The 21768-nt window shown below is 64.9% G+C and overlaps 2 protein-coding genes across 8 annotated transcripts in view; one reads left to right on the forward strand and one right to left on the reverse strand.

Moving 5' to 3' along the window:
* Positions 1–13813, forward strand: part of KCNAB2 (potassium voltage-gated channel subfamily A regulatory beta subunit 2) — a 73672-nt gene extending 59859 nt beyond the window's left edge. For all 5 annotated transcript variants that reach the window (XM_016165324.2, XM_016165328.2, XM_016165325.2 and 2 more), the window contains 9 exons: positions 1503–1547; positions 2370–2413; positions 3399–3485; positions 7198–7283; positions 8285–8405; positions 8524–8618; positions 9569–9689; positions 10044–10132; positions 11166–13813. In XM_016165324.2, coding sequence (XP_016020810.1) covers positions 1503–1547; positions 2370–2413; positions 3399–3485; positions 7198–7283; positions 8285–8405; positions 8524–8618; positions 9569–9689; positions 10044–10132; positions 11166–11255 — 778 coding nt within the window. In that variant the 3' untranslated portion in view covers positions 11256–13813. The remainder of the gene's footprint in view (positions 1–1502; positions 1548–2369; positions 2414–3398; positions 3486–7197; positions 7284–8284; positions 8406–8523; positions 8619–9568; positions 9690–10043; positions 10133–11165) is intronic.
* Positions 13814–14376: 563 nt separating this feature from the next.
* Positions 14377–21768, reverse strand: part of CHD5 (chromodomain helicase DNA binding protein 5) — a 57206-nt gene continuing 49814 nt past the window's right edge. For 2 of the 3 annotated variants that reach the window (XM_036227970.1, XM_036227972.1), the window contains 6 exons: positions 20757–20889; positions 20225–20420; positions 18975–19138; positions 18735–18849; positions 18580–18633; positions 17596–17777 (listed from right to left, as the gene is read on the reverse strand). In XM_036227970.1, coding sequence (XP_036083863.1) covers positions 18626–18633; positions 18735–18849; positions 18975–19138; positions 20225–20420; positions 20757–20889 — 616 coding nt within the window. In that variant the 3' untranslated portion in view covers positions 17596–17777; positions 18580–18625. Of the gene's footprint in view, positions 17778–18579; positions 18634–18734; positions 18850–18974; positions 19139–20224; positions 20421–20756; positions 20890–21768 lie in introns of all 3 variants that reach the window. The other variant, XM_016165322.2, reaches the window with a different exon arrangement.

Genomic DNA, 21768 nt, shown 5'->3' on the forward strand with positions numbered 1-21768 from the left:
GTGAGGTGGAGGAGCTTCCACATAGTCACCAAGTGGGGTCCCCACATCAGCTTTCTAAGATAGGAGGCGTCTGTACAACAGTGAAGTCAAGCGGAGGCCCTGCCCCCCGGCTCTGCCCCCTCCACCTCGAACCCCGCTTGTCTGCTTGTCCTCAGCGACACAGAGGCCCAGGGTCCCAGGTGCAAAGTTGACCTGGATTGGGCCAAAAGAGCTGAAGATAAATCTTCCCAGGTGGCCCTTTTAGGGGATGTTCGGGGACATGCTGCCGGCGGGGAGGGAGCAGAGTCCGTCCGGGGCTGGAGTCCACCTGCTCCTGTCCCCAGTGCTTGGCGAGCACCTCACCTCCCTGGAGCTCATGGTCCCCACCATTAGAGGGCCCACTGTCCGACCTTCCTGGGCTGGCCTGAAGCTCAAACAGCCCAAGTCTGTAAAACGCTCACCAGCCCAGGGCCAGACGTGTCATGATTGCCTGGGACGTGGCAGCTCTTAACACTGATCTTCACCTCAGGACCCCATCGTGTCCCTCTGGGTTGACCCCCAGGAAGCAGGTCAGGAGCCCAGTGCCCCCGTCAGGCAGAGTCCCCACCCTCCTAGGACAGGCCAGGATGGGCCTGCCAAGCCCCAGCCCCCAGCTCCGTCTGAAGTGGCAGACGCGCCCTGTGGCCCAAGCATCTTTGTCTTCGGGAACAGCAGCAGCAGTTATAACGGGGCCTCCCGCTCCCGGCCTAGCGAGTGCCACTCAGAATCCCCAGCCTCCACGTGGGTGGCTGACACCCCCCCTCCTGCCCCACCCAAGTCGTTTCTTCGTGGCTCTCATCAATCCCCAAATAAATTCTCCCTCGCCCCTAATTCAAGGGAATGCGCGTACCAGCAAGGCCCCCGATGACGTCTTGGGAGAATGCACGGGTAGAATCACACAAGGTCACCCCTCTTGCCTGGAGGTGACGCTGGGCGTCTGTGCCGGTGGCTTTGAGGAGCTGTTTCCTGAGCAGCCCTGGCGTGGGAAGTTCCCAGCCCCTCCGTCGGGAAGGGTCGAGGACAACCATCATGACCCCCCACCATCCCTCCAGGACAGAGTCAAAGGGTCCGCGGCCCCCAGCCCTGACTTGACCCTCTCGAGTCTCGTCCCCCACTGTTCCCTCAACCTGCTTCCGATTCCCTGATCTGTGACCCCCCATGGCCCCCGAGGCCCCGTCTACGTCATGCCAAATGCGCTTCCTCCTCCGGCTCGTCTGTCGGCCCCCGCTGCCTGCCTTAGTTACACAGCCGGTTAGTTGCATCCACGGGGTTAGTGAGATCCATCTGTGGGTTGTCGTCTGACCCCATGAGGAGCCCCAGGAGCCGGGCTGAGCACATCGAATGATGGACAGGGCCCCCCGTTGCACACCTGTGGTCCCAGATGGGAAGGGTGTTAAAACCCCTGTGAGAGCGGAGATGGTCAGGGGGTGGGGGGCCACCGGGGGCCACACCCAGTAACGCCCCTCCCTCTTTTCTGTCCACAGACGATCCAGCCTGGTCATCACCACCAAGATCTTCTGGGGAGGAAAGTAGGTGCCGCCACCGGCAATGCTCCCGGCGGGGTTGGGTCCGGCGGCCGCAGCCCCACGTCCTGCCGACACCCCTGATTTAGGGGGCTCCGGGGGGAGGGCAGTCGTCCTGGAGGAGCAGAGTGTCTGGAGTCTGTCCTGGACAGGCCGGCCTCAGCCAGGAGCCCCCCGGAGGTCAGGAGCCCGACCCAGTGCGGTCTCCTGTCCCCTGGTGCCTGAAGCAGGGGCGTGCTCTCATTTGTGCAGCTAGTACTTGTCCCTATTAAGGGACACCGAATTGCAAAAAAGCAGCTTTAGTTGAGTTTGTCTTTTACTCAAACCCTGTTTAATTTTTATTTTTACTTTCACGGGTATTTTTGGTTTTGTTTTTGTTTTTCTGATTGCAAAAGTGACATCCTAAAAATTCCGGAAAACACAGAAAATCTGTGAACTGTCCAAACCACTCCACCTTCCTTAGGCCATAGAACAAACACCCCTGCCGGCCTCCAGGTGGCCGGCCCCACATCCTCCCTGGGACTGGACAAAACCAGCTTCATAGAAATTATAAACATGACTCCTTCTTAAGCTTAAAAAAGTCCAGGCCAAGGAGAAGAGCGAATTAGGAAACAGAAGCCTCCATGCTCACCACCCCCCACCCCCGGGATGCAGCCCGGGCCTGCTCCCGGCCTGTGTGAGTGCACCCCCACCTCACGGTTTCATCCCAGGGTGCAGCAAGACCACACGCAGCAGTGCTGACCCACTTTTTTTTGCCTAGCATTTGCATCATAAACATTTTCCCCAAAACTGCTCGCGACATCACACGCGCTGTGGCCTGTTTTTCAGAGCGGAGACGGAGAGGGGCCTCTCCAGGAAGCACATAATAGAAGGTGAGGCGGCCCCGGCCCCACGCGGCCCCCGACCCCACGCGGCCCCTGACCCCACAGCATCCTCTCCAGGTGCAGCAGCCAGGGAAGCGCAGCGCCCCAGCCCCAGCGGTGGCCCGGCCCAGGGCCCTACGCCCGGGGACACCCAGGGCGCCGGCGCGACCTTCTCCTCCCACCCAGGCCCTCCGCGGCCTGAGGGAGGGGGCAGGGGCCAGCGTCGTCCTCGGATGGGCAGTGCTGTCTGGGGGAGATGCAGACAGGCCCGGGTTCCCATCGGCGCTGACTGGGTGACCATGAGCAAGGGACGTCGGTCCCCAAGCCTCTGAGGCATCGTCTGTAGAATCGGCGCCGTGGGGTCACTGGGAACCGGGCAGACCCAGGAGAGGGTGGGTGTCGCACGCGCAGCCCCAGGCTCGGCGCGCGGGAGGTGGGTCAGCTGGGGCGTCTCGCTGGTCCTGCGTTTTCACCGCCTTCCTGCTTTTTCCATCCCTGTTCATTTTCGTGAGGTGACCCCGCCCGCCTCCACCTGCGAGCAGCTTCGGCCTCCCCGCCCGCCCCCTGCCACCCCCCAGCCCCGCACCCCACTCTGCGGCTCTGTCCCGAACCGCTGCCAGGCACCGGTCCATGCCTCGTGCGTCTCAGACCCCACCGGCCTCGGGCGTGGCCGGCACCGTGCGGCTCTCCATCCGCGCCAGCCTGGCCCTCCCAGCCTCTTCCCTGGGCCCCCGGGAGCAGAGCAGGGCCCCCCTTCATTCAGTTACAGGGCCTTCGGCCTGGGGATCCCCCGAGTCCTCTGGAATGGGCAGAAGTCCCCTTGGCGGTGCGCCCCCTCTTCCACCTGGCCTTGGGCGACCCTGGGTGTTACTCGTCCGTATGTGCCTCCCTGCTCTCTGCCGACTCCCAGTGCCAGGGGCCTCATCCCTTTCCTTTCTAAGGGCCCAGAAAAGTCTGTGAAGATGGTGACGGTCCCTCCCAACTCCTCCCCCAGGTCTGAAGGCCTCCCTGGAGCGGCTACAGCTGGAATATGTGGACGTGGTGTTTGCCAACCGCCCGGACCCCAACACCCCCATGGAAGGTAGGTTGTCCACTCGCTGGCTGGGCCCGGCGCCATTCCCCAAGCACGGAAGGTTCTGAACCTGAGGCTCTGGTGGCCACCAGCACAGGCCCCCAGGCCGGGCACCCAGGCCAGGGGGGAGGGGAGGACCAGCCTTCCCGGTGTGGGGCAGGGGTGGGCAGGCGAGGAGAGCCTGGGCTCAGCCTCTGCCGTCCCCCTGCCCCGGGTGCACCCTGACGCCTCCAGACTGAGGCCCCGTCCTTGCTCTGGGTCCGCGCCTGGTCCACACCCGGTTTCATGCCCCTCCTGGGTTTAGAGTTCTGAGGTCCTTCTCCCCTCTCAGCTGTTAATATTTTGTAGCTAAATGAAATTACAACGTGACGACTTGTTGCCACTGCTTCCTCCCCTTCAATCATTCCGGGTCTTTCGCTCTGAGGGAAAAAGCGTTACTTGGCAGGGAAAAAGCACACAGGGCTCTGAAAAGCGGTTTTGGTTTCCGGGGCGCGTATTTATTCTTCCAACTCCCGCCACCTCCGGCCCTCCCGTCTCTCCCGAATTCTTGCTTCCGGCGGCTTCTCATTTGTGCTTTTGTGCTTCAAAGACTTGGAAGATTAAGTTGTGTTTGAGTTATGTTTTTCACTTATTTATATATGTGTGTGTATACACACACACACACACATATACACGTATATGTACTGTCGCGGGTGCGTGCGTGCGTGCGTGCGCGTGCGCGTGTGTTCTAACAAAGCGAGTATCCTGCAAAGTGATTTGTGCCCCCTTCCCGTGCCCTTCGTCATACCACGCCTCCCGTGTTCCCACAGCTATAAACTCTGGTCTCTTTAAATCTTTCTTTTATCACCAGGGGACCCATTTAGTTCCTCCAAGTCCAGGACATTCATCATAGAAGGTACACAGTACCCTTGGCCCGACTATTGACTTCTGTGTCCAAGCTGCATTTTATGAGACAGTGATTTTATTTACACGACTCTTTCCCCCGATGACAAACTTCTTCATAAAATGCACACGGGGAAAACGAGTGCCCTCTGAGAACATGTCGCAAGTGGAGGGACAGCCCCCTGCCCAGGCCGCGCTGCCCTTCCACTCCTCCCGTCCTCCCGTGCGCATGGCCCCTCCCCGCCTGGCATTGCTGTGACCTTCAGGGGCCGGCCGGCTGTCTGCCGGGGCCTTCTCTTGAATTGGGGATGCTGTGATCGGCGCCTGAAACCTTGAGCCTGATGGCCTGGGAGGGGGCTGGGGGAGACCGGGTTCCCACCAGAGTGAACACATCGGGGACCCCAGAACATGCGGCCCCAACACGTCTCTGTGCTTCTCATAGTTCGTACTCGCTAAGCTCCCACCTCGGCCAAAAGCAGTAAGCCCCAGGTCCAGCCGCCCCGTCCAGAGCACGCTGGCTCCTCCATGGGCGTCCCGGCGGGGGGAAGGGGGTGCTCGCATCCCCGGGCGGGCTGGGCCACCTGCCACTCTCACCCCATGCCGTGTGGCCAGATCTTGCCACTGAAATGCAGTCATTCTCCCCCTGGGAGACACAAGACCCAGGACAACCTGTGGCCCTGCTCGGTCTCTCCCGCCCTGAAGCTGAGGGGTGCCCGGACCCCCACGCCGAGGGCAGGCCTTGGCCGCCCTGGGAACTGGGCTGCGTCCCACAAGGACAAGTCTGCCTACCAGCCGGCGCTGCCACCTGACACCTCCGTGTGTCGTTCGTGACACGGCAGGAGACGCCACGGGGCTGGCGGCAGCCGCGGGATCCGGCCCTCCCCTCTCGGTCCCACAGCGTTCAATATTGCGGTGAAGGGCAGTTGTCCCCAACTGTCCTGTTTCTGGGGCCACCGGCCTCACGCTTGGGCAGAGGTGCAGAGTGCCGCACTCCTGGGCGTGAGCTCCATGCCCAGCTTGCCACTGCCCGGGACCCTCGGGGAACGCAGGAGCCTTTGCCCAGGACCCCACCCCCCGCTCTGAGGCCAGCCGCAGGCTCCCGCCGCGGCCTTGTCCCCCAGGTGCCAGGGGACCCCCTCCCTGCATGAAAGGTGCGCTGCAGTGCCTCGTGCCGGCCCCCCGTCCCCCGAGGGCCACACGAGGGGCCAGGCTGGCGGACGGGGTGCCCTCGGCTTCCCTCTCCAGCATGCGGGCCTGCGCCTTGGCTGACTAATCGGGCAGTGACGCTGCACAGCCACAGGTGTCCCCAACAGTGTTTCTAAACCACAGGTGTCCCCACGGGTGTTTCTAAAGAACCCGACGAGAAAAGCCGGGCCAGGGTGTGGGCAGCTATCTCCCCAAGACCCCCGGCGAGACCCTAACCAGGCACTGTTCTCAGCGAATGGTGTCGGCATTAAAGGAGCGGCCCATGGCCAGTCCCAGGGTCCTCGGGCTCCCCCCCCCCCCACCAGCCAGCCCTCCTCCCTGGGACGGGCGAGAGGAGCCCAGTCCCTGACCTTGGAAGGAAGGAGAGGGCAGGGCAGGCGTGGAAGCCCAGGCGTGACTTTTCAGGAGTCCTGGGTGAACCCGCTGAGACCACCACCCCAGGAGCCCCAGGGGACCTCGGGCGAGGGTCCACGTCATGCTTTGTTTTAGAAACACTTGTTCTCCAATTCTACTCCCCACATGGCCTTGGGCAGCCAAACTTGCAAGCACTGTATGGGGCCTGGGAGAAATCTAGGGGAGCAGCCCTCACCCCCCCAAAGCTAAGAGGCATTGGAAATTTAAAAATTCAGGGCCAAGTTCTGTTTTAAAAACCACGACATCCTCGTGAGGCTGAAACAGCCTAGGAGGGAACTATGCAACAGATCTTTATTTCTCGAAAACTTTCTAGAGTCCTAGGAAGAATCTACTGTAAAGGCCAGGGGGCGGGGCTTCTCTCCGATCTAAAAGGCAGGCCCGGGGTTTCAGTGGTGTGGTCCTCAGGACACTGCAGTTCTCACCGGTCCAGTGTTCAGAGCACATGCGCACTGTGACCCTTCATAGGAGGGCGCCCACACCCCCATTGTCCTGGGAGCAGACGCCACTGCTGTCCCGTGCTGGGGGGACCCTCTTCAGCCTGGGCACGGGCTGCCTGGCCCAAGCGGGGCTGTCCATGTATTCCGGCTCCCCTGGACGTGAAGCGAGATCCAGCCTGCCGCCCCCACCTCCGGTGCCACCCAGGGCCCCCCACACCATGCCCGTCGCCCCTACAGATGCCATCGTCGCCTCCCCCTACAGTTCCCAGATGCCACCGAGAATCAGGAATAGCCCAAAGCAGCAGACCGGAAACAGGCAACATGTGTGTCTGCTTCCTGCTCCTTGAGCCAGTCTGATTATAACCTTGTCCGTACCTGGTTCTCCCTGACCATCGGGGTCTGGGTCTGGGACTGGAGAACTACCCCTCTCCGAGTCTAGAATGCCATTCCTCGGTCTCCCCTCCCCTCGTCCCTCTAATCTGCCACAGAAACCCCCCAGTCCACCCATAGCCCGTTCTTCAAGGATTCTGTATGACCTGTAACTATTCAGGAAAATGGTTTTCAAGACCAGCTTCTTGGGTCTGGGGTTCACTGTTTCCTGTCATCCCAGTGACCCCCTGCCGCACGACTTCGGAGCCAGGAAGTACACTGCTTGCAAGACACCTTCGCAGCGCCCTCTGCCTGCTCCTGGCGCCCCGCCCGCATTTGCAGAATGTCCCCAGGCTGGGCCCCAGGCCCCCGGCCACCCCCCCCACCTGCGATTTCCCCTTCTCTCATGACAGAGACCGTGCGTGCCATGACCCACGTCATCAACCAGGGGATGGCCATGTACTGGGGCACGTCACGCTGGAGCTCCATGGAGATCATGGTACGGCGACTCCCGTGTGCGCGTGTGCGTGCGTATGTGTGCGTGTGTGTGTCCGCGGGCGCGGGCTCCCTGCCCCCACTCTGTGGATCCAGCTCCCAGGTTCCTGGCCGGTTCCGATCGCACAGATAACTGTGACGTGTGGCTGTCAGGGCTTCAGCACTGGGTGGGGCTTGTCTGTGTGCCCCACCTCCCAGAATCCCATATCCTGGCACCCCTGGAAGGGGGTTCTCCCGTGGTGAGCCCCAGGTTTCCAGTCCATCCAAGAAATTAAGCAGGATTTTCGTCCCGAGTTAAACACAACCCTAGCGGCCCCTGGCATTGCTCAGCTTTGATGTTAATGAGAATCCGGCATCTTCCTGGAGCTGCCTGAAGCCAACAGCATCTTCTCCCCGCTTTACAGCTGAGAAGGCCGAGTCTGCGGCTGAGGGGAGGGGCCCCCCCCACCGGGCTGGCCGACAGGGCTTCCCAGGGCTCTGTCCGCAGACCTCCGCCCCACCTTAGCTCATCTGGCCTGCCCCGTGGCGGCCTTTGGGTGGCAAGTTCCGGAAAGGGGCCGATGCCAGCCACTCTGGCTCCTGACCTAGCGTATTCTGCCACCGCTGTCGTCCCAAGCCCCGGGCCCCGGAGTGACCATCGTGATAAAAACAGTAACCGTGCAGCCCGCAGGCACTGTTGTGGGGGCTGCGAATGCCACCGGCTCATTCGACTGTCACGACAGATGGGGAAACTGAGGCACGGGGGCTTGAGCCTCTTGCCCAAAGCCTCCCAGCCAGAAAGTGCCGGAACCCAAGTCTCACTCGTGGGTGTGCTCCCCTGTCAATCCCATCACCCTCGGCCGGACACCCCAGACCCTTTCCCAGGCCCCCAGGGAAGCCGGGAGCCGGGAGGGGCAGGCAGCCCAGCCCTTCCCTGGGGATGCGTTTGCGTCTCCTCCCTGCTTCCCAGGAGGTCCCCAGACCCGCTGACGGGCAGGGACCACCGAGCCCCCTTTGCACCCGCAGGAGGCCTACTCCGTGGCCCGGCAGTTCAACCTGATCCCGCCCATCTGCGAGCAGGCGGAGTACCACATGTTCCAGCGCGAGAAGGTGGAGGTGCAGCTGCCCGAGCTCTTCCACAAGATCGGTGGGCGCCGCCGCCGCCCCGCCTCCCGCCCCGCCCCTCGCCCTTCCGCCCCGCCCCCCAGGCCCCGGGGCCCAGGGCCTTGACCTGGCCTTGACCCAGCCTGGCTTTCCTCTCCCAGGAGTGGGCGCCATGACCTGGTCCCCGCTGGCCTGCGGCATCGTGTCCGGAAAGTACGACAGTGGCATCCCGCCCTACTCCAGAGCCTCCTTGAAGGTAAAGGAGAGGCCGGCCCCTGGGCTAGGGGAGGGGACGGGCAGGGGACGCGCAGTTTTGGAGAGCCGAGGCCTTGGCGCAGGTGGCCATGGCGCTGGGCGGGGCTTCCCTGGGCCCCTGTCTGCGGGGTGGTTCCGGGCCAAGCCACCGGCAGCCCCTGCTGGCCTGAGCCCATGGCTAGAAGCGCTGCCCACCCATGGGATAGGCCCCGGGTGAAGAGGCCGCTCCGCTCCTGCCGGCGCCACCACAGGCGCCGCCACCGCGTCCCTGCGCCCCTGCCGCAGTCCAGCCTTCGCAGCCCCAGCGGGGTCCGCACGCGCCTCTGGGATGCCCCTCCCCCACAGACATGCGCGCTGAGAGCTCCGGGCTGGGGGCAGCGGAGTCCCTCTGGGGATGCGACTCAAGCAGGGCCCCGTGAATGCAGGGTGCGGGGGACGAGGAGCGGGCAGGGCAAGGCCTGCCCGGGCCAGGGCAGATCCGGCCCCGGAAACCCTGGCCCCGGGTTCAAGGACAGCATGTCTAGCCCTCCCTCACTCCTCCCCAACCCTGAAAACGAGGCCGGGGAGCCTCTGGGAGGCAACCCCGGGGCGGGATGGGGAGACAGCGCCTTCCCAGAGCTGGGCCTGAGGCAGCAGCGCGCCACCCCGGGGTGCGGGGTCTCCTGGGAGGAGGGAAAGTCAGCACGCCCACCTCCCTGTCGCGGCTCAGGGGCCCTGCCTCAGCTCCCCGCAGACTTGGGGTCAGAGTGCAGCAGGTCCCACGCTTCCGCCTGTGCCCACGGCGGCCATGGGCAGGCTGGGGGCGGGGGCGGGGGGCTGCTGCCCTGTCTCCAAGTGGGGATGAGAGCTGCTGTTTGAGGAGAAAGTCCTGGAAGAAACAGCCCTCTGCATACAGAGGTCCAGGTGACCCGCCCTCACCTGTGCGCTGTGCTCTCCCCCTCCCCCGACCAGGGCTACCAGTGGCTAAAGGACAAGATCCTGAGTGAGGAGGGCCGCCGGCAGCAGGCCAAGCTGAAGGAGCTGCAGGCCATCGCGGAGCGCCTGGGCTGCACCCTCCCGCAGCTGGCCATAGGTGACCGGGCGAGGAGCGGGGCGGGGGCGGGGTTGGGACATGTCGGGAGTCCTGACGCCTGCGCGGCCGCCTCAGTCAGCCAGTCATGGGTAATGGGAGGACCACATCCTCGGGAAGAGGATGGCGGTCTCCGAGCGCTGGGGCCACCTCTCCACACGGGGGCGCTCTGCCAGGCCTCCCCCAGCGACCTCCCCCAGCACCACTAAGCCCTGGGCTTGCCAGGCCCGGTCCTAGGCACCCTGAGCCCCCAGACCCAGAGGCTGGGCGTCTCTGGCCCAGCGAGGGGCAGGGCAGAACCGGAAGGGCCCCCCGCAGTGGTGCGTCCCCCTCACCTCTGGTCTCGCTGCCCCCCAGCCTGGTGCCTGAGGAACGAGGGGGTCAGCTCCGTGCTCCTGGGTGCTTCCAGTGCGGACCAGCTGATGGAGAACATCGGAGCAATACAGGTGAGCGGGGCTTCCTGCCAGGTGCTAGGCCGCCCGGGCCCTTGAGCAGAGCTCAGGGGCCCATCAGTCATCTGTCCAGCACATACTTGTTGAGCACCTACTACGTGCCAGGCACCATCCTAGGTACCTGGGCTCCATCGGTGAGCCACCAACAAGCCCTGCTCCGGAAGAGCTGGCATTCCAGCCAGAATGGACTGTAAACAGTAAATTCGAGAATTAAGAAAATTAGAGTCTGTGTCAGACAAGCTCTATGGAAAACAGCAGAGCAAGGTGGGGGTGTCCGGCGGGGCAGACGGAAGGGCGGGCTGTGGGCCCAGGGCGAAGAGGCCGCCAGAGTGGGCTTGGGGAGGAAGTGGCATGTGAGCAGAGGCTTGCAGGCTGGGGGTCGGGGGTGCAGGGTGGAGGGCGGGCCCTGCAAAGACTTGGGAGAATGCCCACGGCAAGCACCAGGCCAGGGGCCAGCAGAGGGCTGGGCGGGAGCCAGGTGGACCCTACAGGACACTGCAAGCCCTCTGGGGATTTCGGTGATGACTGGGAGCGAGGTGGCAGCCATGCGATTCTGAGCAGAGGAGGGGCATGGTCTAACTTAGGTTTTGAAAGTGTCCCTCTGGCTCCTGTCCCTCTGAGGGAGGACTGGGGGGCAGGAGAGGCAGGGAGATGTGCTCGGAGGTGACGGCAACGGGGTGGGGGTGGGGACTGAGGCGGAGATGGGAGCAGTGGGCGTCCCCTGGGAGTTCGGATGGTGGGGCGTGAGAGTCAGTGAGTCACAGACGGCCCCTGGGTTCTTGTCACCCGAGAGGGCGAAGTAGGAAAGGCTGGGAAAAGCTCTTTGGGGGTGTAGAAATCAGGCTTCGGGGCCTGCAGTCTGCATCTCATGCCTCCCGGAAGATTCTGGAACACTCTGGAGTTTGAGGGGCAGCGTATAAGCCAGGGCAGGCCCCCCCTCCGCTTCGAGCTGGAGCTGAATGCGCTGAGGGCAGGACCGGCCTGGGCCAGTCTTGCTGGGACTCTCATGCGTTCTTGTCACACACAGGTCCTTCCCAAACTGTCGTCTTCCATTATCCACGAGATCGATAGTATTTTGGGCAATAAACCCTACAGCAAAAAGGACTACAGGTCCTAAGAAGCCCCACCGCTGGCCAGGACACCTTCCGCTCCCCTCCCAGTCTCTCTGTTCCCCGCCGCTCGCTTACGCTGTTTCGAAGCCAAGAGTGTGGTTTGCGTCAAAAAGAAAACAAGGCACCCAGACTTCGTCAGGAAGACATCTCGAAGGTCTCCGCACACACCATCCTCTGCCTCGAGGGACCCACATCATCCTGAGGAGACGGCCTTGGTCATTAGAACATTCTCGCCTGCAGCCTCTACTTGTCCTCTGCGAAGAAACCACCGCGACTAGTCCCAGCCGGGGCCCTTCTCCGAGACTCCTCGAGTCCCGCCAGGCCGGACCAGTCGGGGCGGGGGCAGGCAGGGCTGTCCTGTCCTCTGCCGAGAGCCGCCCCCTGGTGCGTTTAAGTGTCCAGAGGGACGCTTTTAAAATCTCGGACCAGGTCTGGTCTTCCTGTCCCCGTTTCCAGGGCCCTGGACGTTGGGGTCTCCCTCAGGCCAAGGGTTCCGGGTACTTTCCCAGGAATCCAGGGGGACTAGCTCCGCAATTTGGGACCCATAAAAAGTTTGGGGGTCTGATTTCAAGCTCTTCGCCCCACCATCTTGCTCCCTGCACGCCGTGGACGAGTCTCGTGTCGGAGCTGCTTGGAGCGCTCGGCGGGGGGTCTGGTGGAGCAGGCTCCAGCCCGGGCCCCCCAGGGCCCCACCTGCCCTCCCTGCCAGGTACCTGGTCCGCTGCCCCTCTGACCTTGCCCCGGAAGGCCGCGAGGTCATGCACGCTTAGCTGGACTATGGCCGCTGACCACTCTCAGGAGCGGGTGGCGCCTCTGCTCGGCCCAGGGTGGTGGCCTTGGGCTCTACAGAGAACATGCTTAGATCTCAGTGAGGGAGGGTCCCTGGGGTGGTCTTTACTGCTTCCCCGAGGCCAGGGGCTGCATGCCCGGCAGCATTCCCCCGCAATGCAGGAAAAGGCCCCAGGAGCCTCGCCCGGGAGAGGCGCCCCTTGCGAGGCCTCGATCGGGTGCGTCGAGGTGCGCTTCCTCGGGGTGCTCAGTGTCTGTGTGCGCGGAGCTTGCGACCCGGGCAGACGGGCAGCCGGGCCACCCCCAGGATCCCCCCAGCCCCCGTGAAGAGTAAGGAGAGCTCGGGTTGGTCATGCGTCCATCGCGCCGCCCCCCAGCCCGGAACGGACTACACGGTCAGACCCTCTGCAGCCCCCGCCCGCACCGGAGGGGTGGGACCGGCAGGGGACAGCTGCGGCCAGGAGCTGCAGCCCCCGCCGTCCGCAGCGGGACCACGGCCTTTGCGGGCCGCGCGGGCGGGGGCGGGAGCCGGGCCCTACAGACGCGCCCACCCACGCTGGGCGCCCCGCCCGCTCACGCTCACCCGGTAGGCAGGCACAGCGCTGCTTTCGGAGAGGCTCCTCCCGCCGTCCTCGGGGGGCCTGCCACCAGTCCTGGCCCGGCCGAGGCCAAGGAAGTCGGCTCCGAGGACGCTGCAGAGGCAGGGGGTGGGGGAGCAGCCCTCTCCTCTCCTGACCTTTGTGCCGACCCTGGAGTCTGGAACCTTCCCTGGCGTAGACCTGCCCGTTGGGGTCTTCCCCACCTGGCTCCCTACAGGCTTCGCCCCGTGGGTGTGGGGCGGAGGTGCCTGGCCTTCAGCCGCTCCCCATCACGCAGGTGGGGGTGCCCCGTGAGGCGGGAGGCCCTGTGGGGGGCGTTTTGGCCCAGGCCCACCCCTCACTGGGGATCGTGGTTCGGTCCCCTCCACCCCCATGAAAAGGGGCCAGGACTTGCAGTGGGGCCCAAGGAGGCGGGGCCACGGCCCAGGTGAGCCACACTGGGGAAGGCTGAGCCCCTTCCGGCCACGAGTGTGCCAAACAGGGGCACGAGGAGCCCCAGGGTTGCGCTCGGCCAAGCCCGAACGGCCAGTGCCAGGACCCAGCAGCCCGGGCCCCGGGGCTCCGTCCTCGGCCCAGCTCCGAGGTGTCCTCTTCTTCCGCACCCGCTGCAGGGAGGACGTCTTTCCCTGGGGAGGGTCCAAGTCAGGAGGGGGCTGGGATGGTGGGGAGGAAGGTAGATGGAAGCCCAGGGCAGTCAGGGCCTGGAGAGGGAAGCGCTGGGCAGAGTGGGCCCCAAGGAGCGGGGCGCAGGGCCCCAGCACGGGTTCGGAGCCAGCCGCCCCCCTCCAATCCCACCTCCAGCCTCTCGCCCTCGCCTTGAAGCAGAATTTGTCCCGGGAGGCCCGGCGGAGTACCTGGTCCAGGAACGAGGCCTGGTTCGGGGGGGCAGGGCTGGGTCAGCCTTCCCCCTCCGTTTCTCGTCCCACATCTGCGGTCAAAGCCAAGGTCAAGGCCAAGGTCCGAGAGGCGACAGGCTGCGCTCCGTCTGCTGTTCTCGTCCATCTTGTAAATAACGCGTCCTTCCTTCTTCTTCCCAACGGCCGTGGCTCCTCCGCCCACCGCACTCGGTCCGTCCGCAGGCGAGACCGCCGTCCGCCTCGCGCTTCCAGACGCTCGGCCGAGACACAGGCCCCGTATTTATGGAATGACAAAATAAAGGCCAAGCCCGTAGGGTCCTCAGCCTCCTGCTCCCCTCATTTCCAGGCACACGGCGCCCCAGGTCAGGGCCGGGGCGGGGGGCAGCGGGGAAGGGAGGAGGCGGCCACCATTCCGCAGACGGGGGCCCCCCCGAATCCTGAGCCTGGGGCCAAGGGTGGGTTGGGAGAGATGGACCCCGGAGCAGAGGCAAAGATTGAGGACCAAGACCCCACCCCAACCCCGTCTCTCCCCCGTGACTGAGGAGTGGGAGTGCCCCCAACACGTTCTCAGGTCTCTCAGGTCGCTGGGAGGCTGCTGTGCCCTCTGGGGACAGGCGGGGTCCGAGGAGGGCCGCAGGCAGGCTGTCACTCGGAGCTCAGTGTTTGTCTGAGGCAACAGGGCGTGTGTTTACGGGTGTGGGTGGGAGAAGTAGGTGCCACCCCTACACAGTCCTTCTTGGGGTGCCCCTCCCCAGCTAGCCCCTCACCCCGTGGGGCCAGGTCTTCTCCAACACCCCGTTCCCACTGCAGTCCTCCCCCACCCCCAGCCTGCACCCCCCTCCCCAGCTCAGTGAGAATTTCAGGAAAACACTCAGATTCCGTCCTTTCCCAAAGGATTTATTAAAACACAGAAAACCAAGACATACACACAGTACAAAGCGAAGGGGATCGTGTCAGTGACAGGCTCTGTCGGGGTGTCCCTAGCGTCCTCCCGAGGGGGGGACAAGTCCGCACTTACAGGGGCTCGGCTTCCAAAGCTCCGGCCCCCCCCAAGCTGGCCCCCCCCACTACCGGGACCCTCCAACTTGCCCGAAGCACCCCCAGCCCCTTGGCTGGCCTGGGGCGGTCCCCGGGCGGGGGTCCACGCCGTCATACTCCCCACTGTGACTCGGGGAGTGGGACCCCTCCCTCATCTCCGGACTCAGGCTCAGGCTCCCACCGCGATGTCAGGGGCTCGGGACACACACACGCGCCCAACAGGCCCTTTCTGGGTTATCACACCTAAAAAAATACTTTGTTTAAAAAAAAAAATCTGAAAACTAAGAAAAAAATCCAAAACACAACGCAAATGACTTTGGGCTGATATACCACAACCTGTAAACTTCCAGAAGTATAAAATGGGGCTGGAGCCAGCTCCCTTGCCCGAGACGGCGGCAGGCACAGGACAGCCACGGGTGCGGGGTGCACCCTAGGCTGCGAGCAGGCCCGGTCTCAGCCCCTGCGTCCTCCCCCCGAGAGCCCTGCCCCGCCACCACGCTCCGGGCTGCCTGCTCCCGGGTCCCCGAGCCCACCTCCTACACCAGCGCCCCAAGACCTGACACCTGGGAACGAGGGCTACAGGTCGTACTGGCGCCAGACTCGGCCGGCCCCCACCTTGGGCAGGGGAGGCCCCAGCGGACCCTCGGGGGGCTCCGACGAGCTGGAGGGTGGCGTCTGCACCAGCCGTGGGTATCAGCAGGACCTTGGCCATAATTTGTAGAAAACAAAGGAATGTCTGTAGGCGGCCTGCAGGGCGGGGGCCCTCACAGCATGGCGGGGTGCGCTTCCGTGGCAGATGGCAGGCGCGTGCGAGTGGGGGGCCTTGCGGACACGGCCGCTCCAGCCCGAACTCCCCACGCCACCCGGGAGCCCAGGAGGTAATGCCTTCGAAGACCATGGCCCAAAGGTGGTTCAACAGAAAGCCTGCTCGGCACTGGTTCAAATAATAACGTGGCTGCAAACGAAACTGCGGGCTGGCGCTTTGGGATTCCGCTTGCACACGACAACCCTCGTTCTGCCAGCAGCAAAAACCAAACCCAGCCTGAAGATGCCGCAGACAGTGGGCACCCCCACCCACCGCCGCTGCTGGGAGATAACGGATAAACCAAGGAGAAAACATTCTGAAGATCCTTTTTCCTCTCCCAAACCAGTCAACCAGAAACCCGCTCCCCAGCTGTCCACGACCCTTCCCGGGACCAGCAGCGCTCGGCCTTGGCATGGCGAGGAGAATGGCAGAGGGGAGCCTGGCGGGGCCTGGGAAGGGCGTGGGGATGGTGGGGACAAAGACAGGCTCCCTGGGGACAAGGGGTTGGAAGGGGAGGGACCGCAGGCCCTTGGGTGGGAGCGGGGAGAGCAGACCCCTGTCCTGCCGCCATGTGCCTCCCAGCCTGACACTCGAGACCGCCCACTGCGTCCAGGCAAGGCCGGCACTGTGCCCAGCAAGGCCAACCACGGGGATGACCACGGTCTGGGAGGAGGGCGTCTCCAGGCCCTGGCTAGAGGGGGCTCGTGACTGTCGCCCTGCCTGTGGCCTGAGTCAGGAGCCTACACGGGGCCGCACTGACCAGGGGGCACACACGCACGTGCACCGAAGTGGCCGGGGCTGACCCGCCTTCGCGGGGGACCCTGCCGCACCTGGGTGCCCCGCCCCAGGACACTCCCCGCTCCACCCATCCGAAACGCCAGGGCTGGTTCGGCCTTAGAGATTTGATCAAGGTGGAGTGGGGGGCCACCGAGATGGAAGGGGCCAGCCCTCCAGGGTTTAGAGTGAGCCATTTACAGATGAGGACATCTGGGGCTCTATGAGGGCTGGTCAGTCACCTAACTGTCCCCAAGATGAGTCACCAATCCTAGCTCCAGTCCTGGCCCAGGGAGCCGAGCCCGAGCCCCTCCTGGCACCCCCAACCCCAGGCACAGCTTGTCCACTGTTCAAACAGAATTCTTACCCAGAGCCACTCCCCAGGAAGCCCAAGGCTCAGCAATCCCTCTGGGGCTGAGCTGGGGCCAGAGGGGGCGTGAGACACGACAGGCCCAAGCCCGGGCCGCTGCCCCCGACGCCCACGCCTGGCCGAGGGCGAGGGCCAGTGCTCCTGGCGGGACACAAGGTAGGAAGCCTGGGAGGCTCCCGCGGGTGGGCTGGAGGGGCCCTCAGGTCCAGCCCCCTGCCCCCCGGCGGAGCTCTGCCCAGGCCATCCGAGGACACAGCGAGGGCAGCTCTGGCCCCGCCCTGGGTGGCAGGTGCCTGGATCGAGGGCTCTGCGCGGACGGGACAGCGTACGTCCGGGCTCCGGGGCTGCCTGGTTTCCCCATATCTGCAGCCCACGAGCCCCCAGGGGCAAGTGTGTGCCTGGAGATGGGTGTGACAGATCTCCTAGGGCACAGGGCAAGGCCAAGGGCTCCTGGGCCACCTTCGATGCCGCTGTGACCTCTGCAGAGACACTGACCACCACTTGCCCGAAACCACACCCGAAGGCCCCACGGACGGCCCCCACGGACGGCCCCCACGCCACGACGCACACAGGCCTCGCCTCCGCTCCCAGGAGCCCACGCTGCGGGGGCCACACAGGGCAGTGGCCACAGGCCGCCACCGGTGCCAACGCAGCCCCTCCCCCAAGGAGACCGACCGCACGACCCCGGTGGTCTCCAGCCCTAGCTGAAACGGGGTGGGGAAGCCGCCCCACCCCGCCCCGGGCACCAGCCAGGTCTCCACCATCCAGCCGGGCACCTGCCCCCCGCACCTGGCCCTGGGGGGCCCCACTCAGCAGGGGCAGCACAGACGGGACAGGGCGGGGCTCTGGGGCGCACGCTGCATCCTCCCTGCGTGCCCAGCGCCCGGGCGGCAGCAGGGCTTCCGGGCGTCCGTCTGTCGGGGGCCCGTGGACAGACAGACGTGGCGCTTCGGGTTAGACCCCTTCAGATGTCACTCAACTTCAACAAGACAAACTTGTTCAAGTCTTCAATAGGAAAAGTGCAAAAGATGGACAAATAAACGAAATCTCCTCTAAGAAGTCATCTGGCGAAGGTGGCCCAGGGCACAGCCCGTGTGGCGTGGGCGTGACGCTGTGTGGAACACTTGGGTTACGATGAGGTGGCACTTCTGGGCTCCGGCCCCGCCGGGCCGGGCCCCGTCCCCTCGGCGGTGGCAGTACTTGGGTTCCCTTCTGTGCCAAGGTGACGATGCCTCCTAAAAAGGCGGTAGCTTTTCTCTCCTGTGGGGGTCGGGCAGGTGACCCGGCAGGTGTGGCTGCAAGAGGCAGATCACGGGTTATGCAGGCGGGTGGTCAGGGAGCACCCCAAACCCTGCAGCCGCCTCACCCCTGCTCATCACAGGCAGCCGCAATCACGGGGGCTCCCTGGCCAAGGCCCCCCAGCCTCACGCTGCAGGACGGGCCAAGGTCCCACCCGGAATGCCAGACAGCACCGCCGGAGGAAGTGGCAGCCGGGGCAGGAGGCGGGTGCGGCCAGTCCGGTCACCCTCCCCTCCCACACCTCCACCCTGAAGCCCTGAAGCCCAGACAGGGCTCAGTGGGAGCTGGGGTGAAATGGCAGATTTGGGGGAACAAGCTTCCCTCTCCTAGCCGGGAACATTTAACCCCTCCAACCCTGAGCCGCCCTCCTGGTCCTGGGCAGGGCCTGGGGGTGATGCGAGGGGTGACGACGTCCCAGGCACCTGCTACCCAGCAGGACAGTGGCGGCAGAGTCCCCAGCTGGAGGTGGCGGCCCCTGGCTCACTCCCACGGGCACGTGTGCACACACAGGAGCACGCCCCAAGGGCCCCCCCTTTGTGTCCTGCCCCCTGGCCTCTCAGGGAAGTATCTGGAAACCCGGGCACACACACCGGCCCCAGGACGGCCCCCAGGGCAGCGGGGGCTGGGGCAAGGGGCTCCAGACAAGTGGGAGAGACCCTCGGAGCCCCAGAAGGCAGTGAAGACCCCAACGCTGAGGGGCGTGAGTCGAGCGCATGGGCCGAGGCTGGTTCCGGCCAGGCCCGACTTGCAGAGCCAAGGAAGGGACGAAGGACACCGGGGCACCCAGAGGGGCCTCACCTCAGCCGGGCAGGAACGCTGCACCAGAGGGAAGTCACGGGGACGGCTAGATATCTGTCAGGGAGAGAACACCTCAGCTCGCCCAGGGCGGCGGCGAGCGGGCGAGGCGGCCGGGGCGCCCCTGTGCATGCTGCCCGGGGCAGACGGGCACCTACCGGTCACATAGGGGCCCAGGGGCATCTGGTTGTAGTTGACAATCCCTCCCGGTCCAGGGCCCCGGAAGTTGGGCCCAAAGTTGTTGTTGTACATCTGGGAGGAGCCGAAAGCGCCCTGGAGGCAAGCACTCAGGTTTAAAGGTGGTGGGCAGGCCCACGCCGCGACCCGGGCCCCAGCCAGGGGCACCCAGGACGTGCGCGAGGGGCACTCGGGCCCAGGGCCTGCGGGCAGAAGCTGACCTGCTGGATGGTGGGGTCGCCCGCTCGGTTGGTCAGGCGGCTCAGGATGCTGCGCTCCGACATCTGGAGGCGGGCGGCCACCGGGGGGATGCGGGACAGCATGGAGGGCAGGCGCGTCACGTCCGCCTTCATGTCACTCAGCAGCTCCTCCAGCTGGTTCAAGACTGCGGGAGGGAGGGGGAGGGCAGGAGGGGGAGGGGAGGGGAGGAGGGGGAGGGGATGGGAGGACGGGGAGGAGGGGAGGGGGAGGGGAGGAGGGGAGGGGGGATGGCGAGAGGGGAGGAGGGGGAGGGGAGGGGAGGAGGGGAGGGGATGGGAGGAGGGGGAGGGGAGGGGAAGGAGGGGAGGGGGAGGAGGGAAGAGGGGGCGGGTGAGGAGGGAGGGGAGGAGGGGGGAGGAGGGGAGGAGGGGAGGGGATGGGAGGAGGGAGAGGGGAGGAGGGGAGGGGGAGGAGGGAAGAGGGGGCGGTGAGGAGGGAGGAGGAGGGAGGAGGAGGGGGAGGAGGGGAGGAGGGGAGGAGAAGGGAGAGAGGAGGGAGAGGGCAGGGGAGGAGGGAGGGGAGAGTGAGGAGGGGTTAGGGACGGGGAGGAGCTGGCGGCTCAGGTGGGCCCTCATCTACAGGGTGGGTTACCACATGCCGCGGGCAGCGGGCACCAGGGGGCGCTCTCACCCTGCCCTCCTGGCCTGCGAACACAGCTGCCGCCTGGGGGGGAGAACGGGGTTTCCCAAACGGCCGCCCCCAGGGGCCTGTGGGCCGCAGAGGGGGCCAGAATCTGAGCCAGCCGGGCTTCCCTCCAGGCCCACAGGGAGGCCTGCGGTTCCTGACCACCGCTGGGGACAAGGCGGGGGCCTCGCAGGCAGAGTGGCCTCGGGCGACATCTCCCAGACAGCAGGGGCCTGCAAGGCCAGGGGGTCCCTCCCCGTGTCCCTCCACAGCACGAGGGGCAGAGGTCTGCACGGGGGCGGCTGGCAATGACGGCCACCTCCCTGAGCTCGACGTCCAGGCTTTAACACAGGATAACAAGCCTCGCGCCTGAGAGAATTCCCAGGACCGTAGAGAGAATGTATTTAAAGCATATTGTCAGGGCTTGAGGGACCGGACGGTGGACTGTGCCATCCCGGCCAGGGGGCTCTGCCCCCCAACACTCTGTCTCCGGTCGCATGTCCTCATTTGTGCCCTCGTCCACGGCCAAGGGGCCACCGGGCAGGAAGCAGGCAGGCGGGCTGACCCCAGGCAGTGGTCTGCTCACCCTTGTGCAGGACAGCATTGGCAGGCTTGTTCCCAGCGAGGGACTCCTTGGACAGGTGCTGGTGGCTCTCGGCAAGGCACTCCACCTCAGCCAGGCGGGCGTTGAGGGCCATGGCTGGGTGGTTGGGGTCCTGGGTCATGTTGAGGTACGCGGCCCTCCGGAGCTGCTCCTCAATGACCAGCGCCTGCTCCAGCAGCTGGGGGAAGGGCGGCGGGGGGCTGAGCGTCGGCCTGGCCCCTTCTCCTGGGCACCCGCCCAGGCCGAGGCTCTCAGCAGAAAGGAGAGAGGACACGTCCCCACCCAGAAGTCCAGCTGAACCTGACCCTGGCCGCCCCCTGGAGCCTCACCCAGCTGGATTCTCTGCACCTATCAGCCAGCCAGTGGGGCCTGACCCAGGGCCAGGACCCGGCACCCCATTAATTGACTGACTAAATGACTCCTCTTCGGGGACAGCCTGGCCCAGCTGCAGATATATCCGGGGAGCGGGGTGCTGCCCGCAGCCGCCATCGCCCCAGGCTTGCCGGAGACTGACCTTGAACCTGCGGGCCAGGAACTTGTTCTTCATCTCCAGGTAGTTGCCCTTGTGCACCTCAGACTTGAAGGGCTCGTTGAGGATCACGTACCTCGGGTCGTTCTGGATGTCCTGCCAGCGGGCGTAGCCGTGCCTGGGCCTCCGTCAAGGGCAAACCTGGCCAGGGCGCGGGGGGCGGGGGGCCAGCCCAGGGCCGGAGCCCTGACTGGGCACCCTCGGGCAAGTCGTTCACCGTGGCGGCAGGATGTGCGTGCCAATGACGACGATGCAACAATCTGCAGACTCTAAGAGGCACCCGCAGGGGCCCAGACGGGGCACTGAGGCTTCAGACGGTTACCTCCACCCCTGCGACCCAGGCGGAGGCAAGGTGGGGAAATACGTCCACGTCTGAAGCTCGGTACCTGTGACTGACCTCGTTGGGAAGTGGGGTCTTTAAAAGGGTGCGCGTTAAGAACGGCTCATACGGGGTCAGGGCGGGCCCTGACCCAGCGACTGGTGGCCTCGTAAGAGGAAACTTGGACACAGACACTCGGGCACCAGGGAGGAAGGCCCCGTGAAACGGAGACAGCAATTGGGGTGATGCGGCTGCAGGCCAAGGGTTGATGGCCGCCGGAAGCGGGGGACGCACGAGAAAGAGTCCTCCCCTAAAACTCTCAGAGGGAACAGGAGACACGGTACAGCCACCCTGCCCAAAGGCCCACAGTCAGGACTGGAACCCAGGCAGCCTGGCCCCAGTACCTTAGCCTTCATGACTGTGGCCCACCACCTGCCTTTGTAAATAAAGTTTTATTGTAACACGGCCACGCTCACTGGTTTACACTATCTACAGCTACTCCGCAAAGCCTGAAAATCCACTCTGGCCCCTTGAGGACCGGGCTGCCAACCCCCACCCACAACACTCCGCCTCCCGTGATAACAGCCAGCCACACTCAAGGCCGTCGTGAAGGCCACCTTTGCTGGGGGGGCTCTCCGGGGTAACTGTGTGGCCCTCTCCTTGCTTCTCGGAGGTCTG

This window comes from Rousettus aegyptiacus, unplaced genomic scaffold, assembly GCF_014176215.1.
Source record: "Rousettus aegyptiacus isolate mRouAeg1 unplaced genomic scaffold, mRouAeg1.p scaffold_m13_p_1, whole genome shotgun sequence".
NCBI classification, from domain to species: domain Eukaryota; kingdom Metazoa; phylum Chordata; class Mammalia; order Chiroptera; family Pteropodidae; genus Rousettus; species Rousettus aegyptiacus.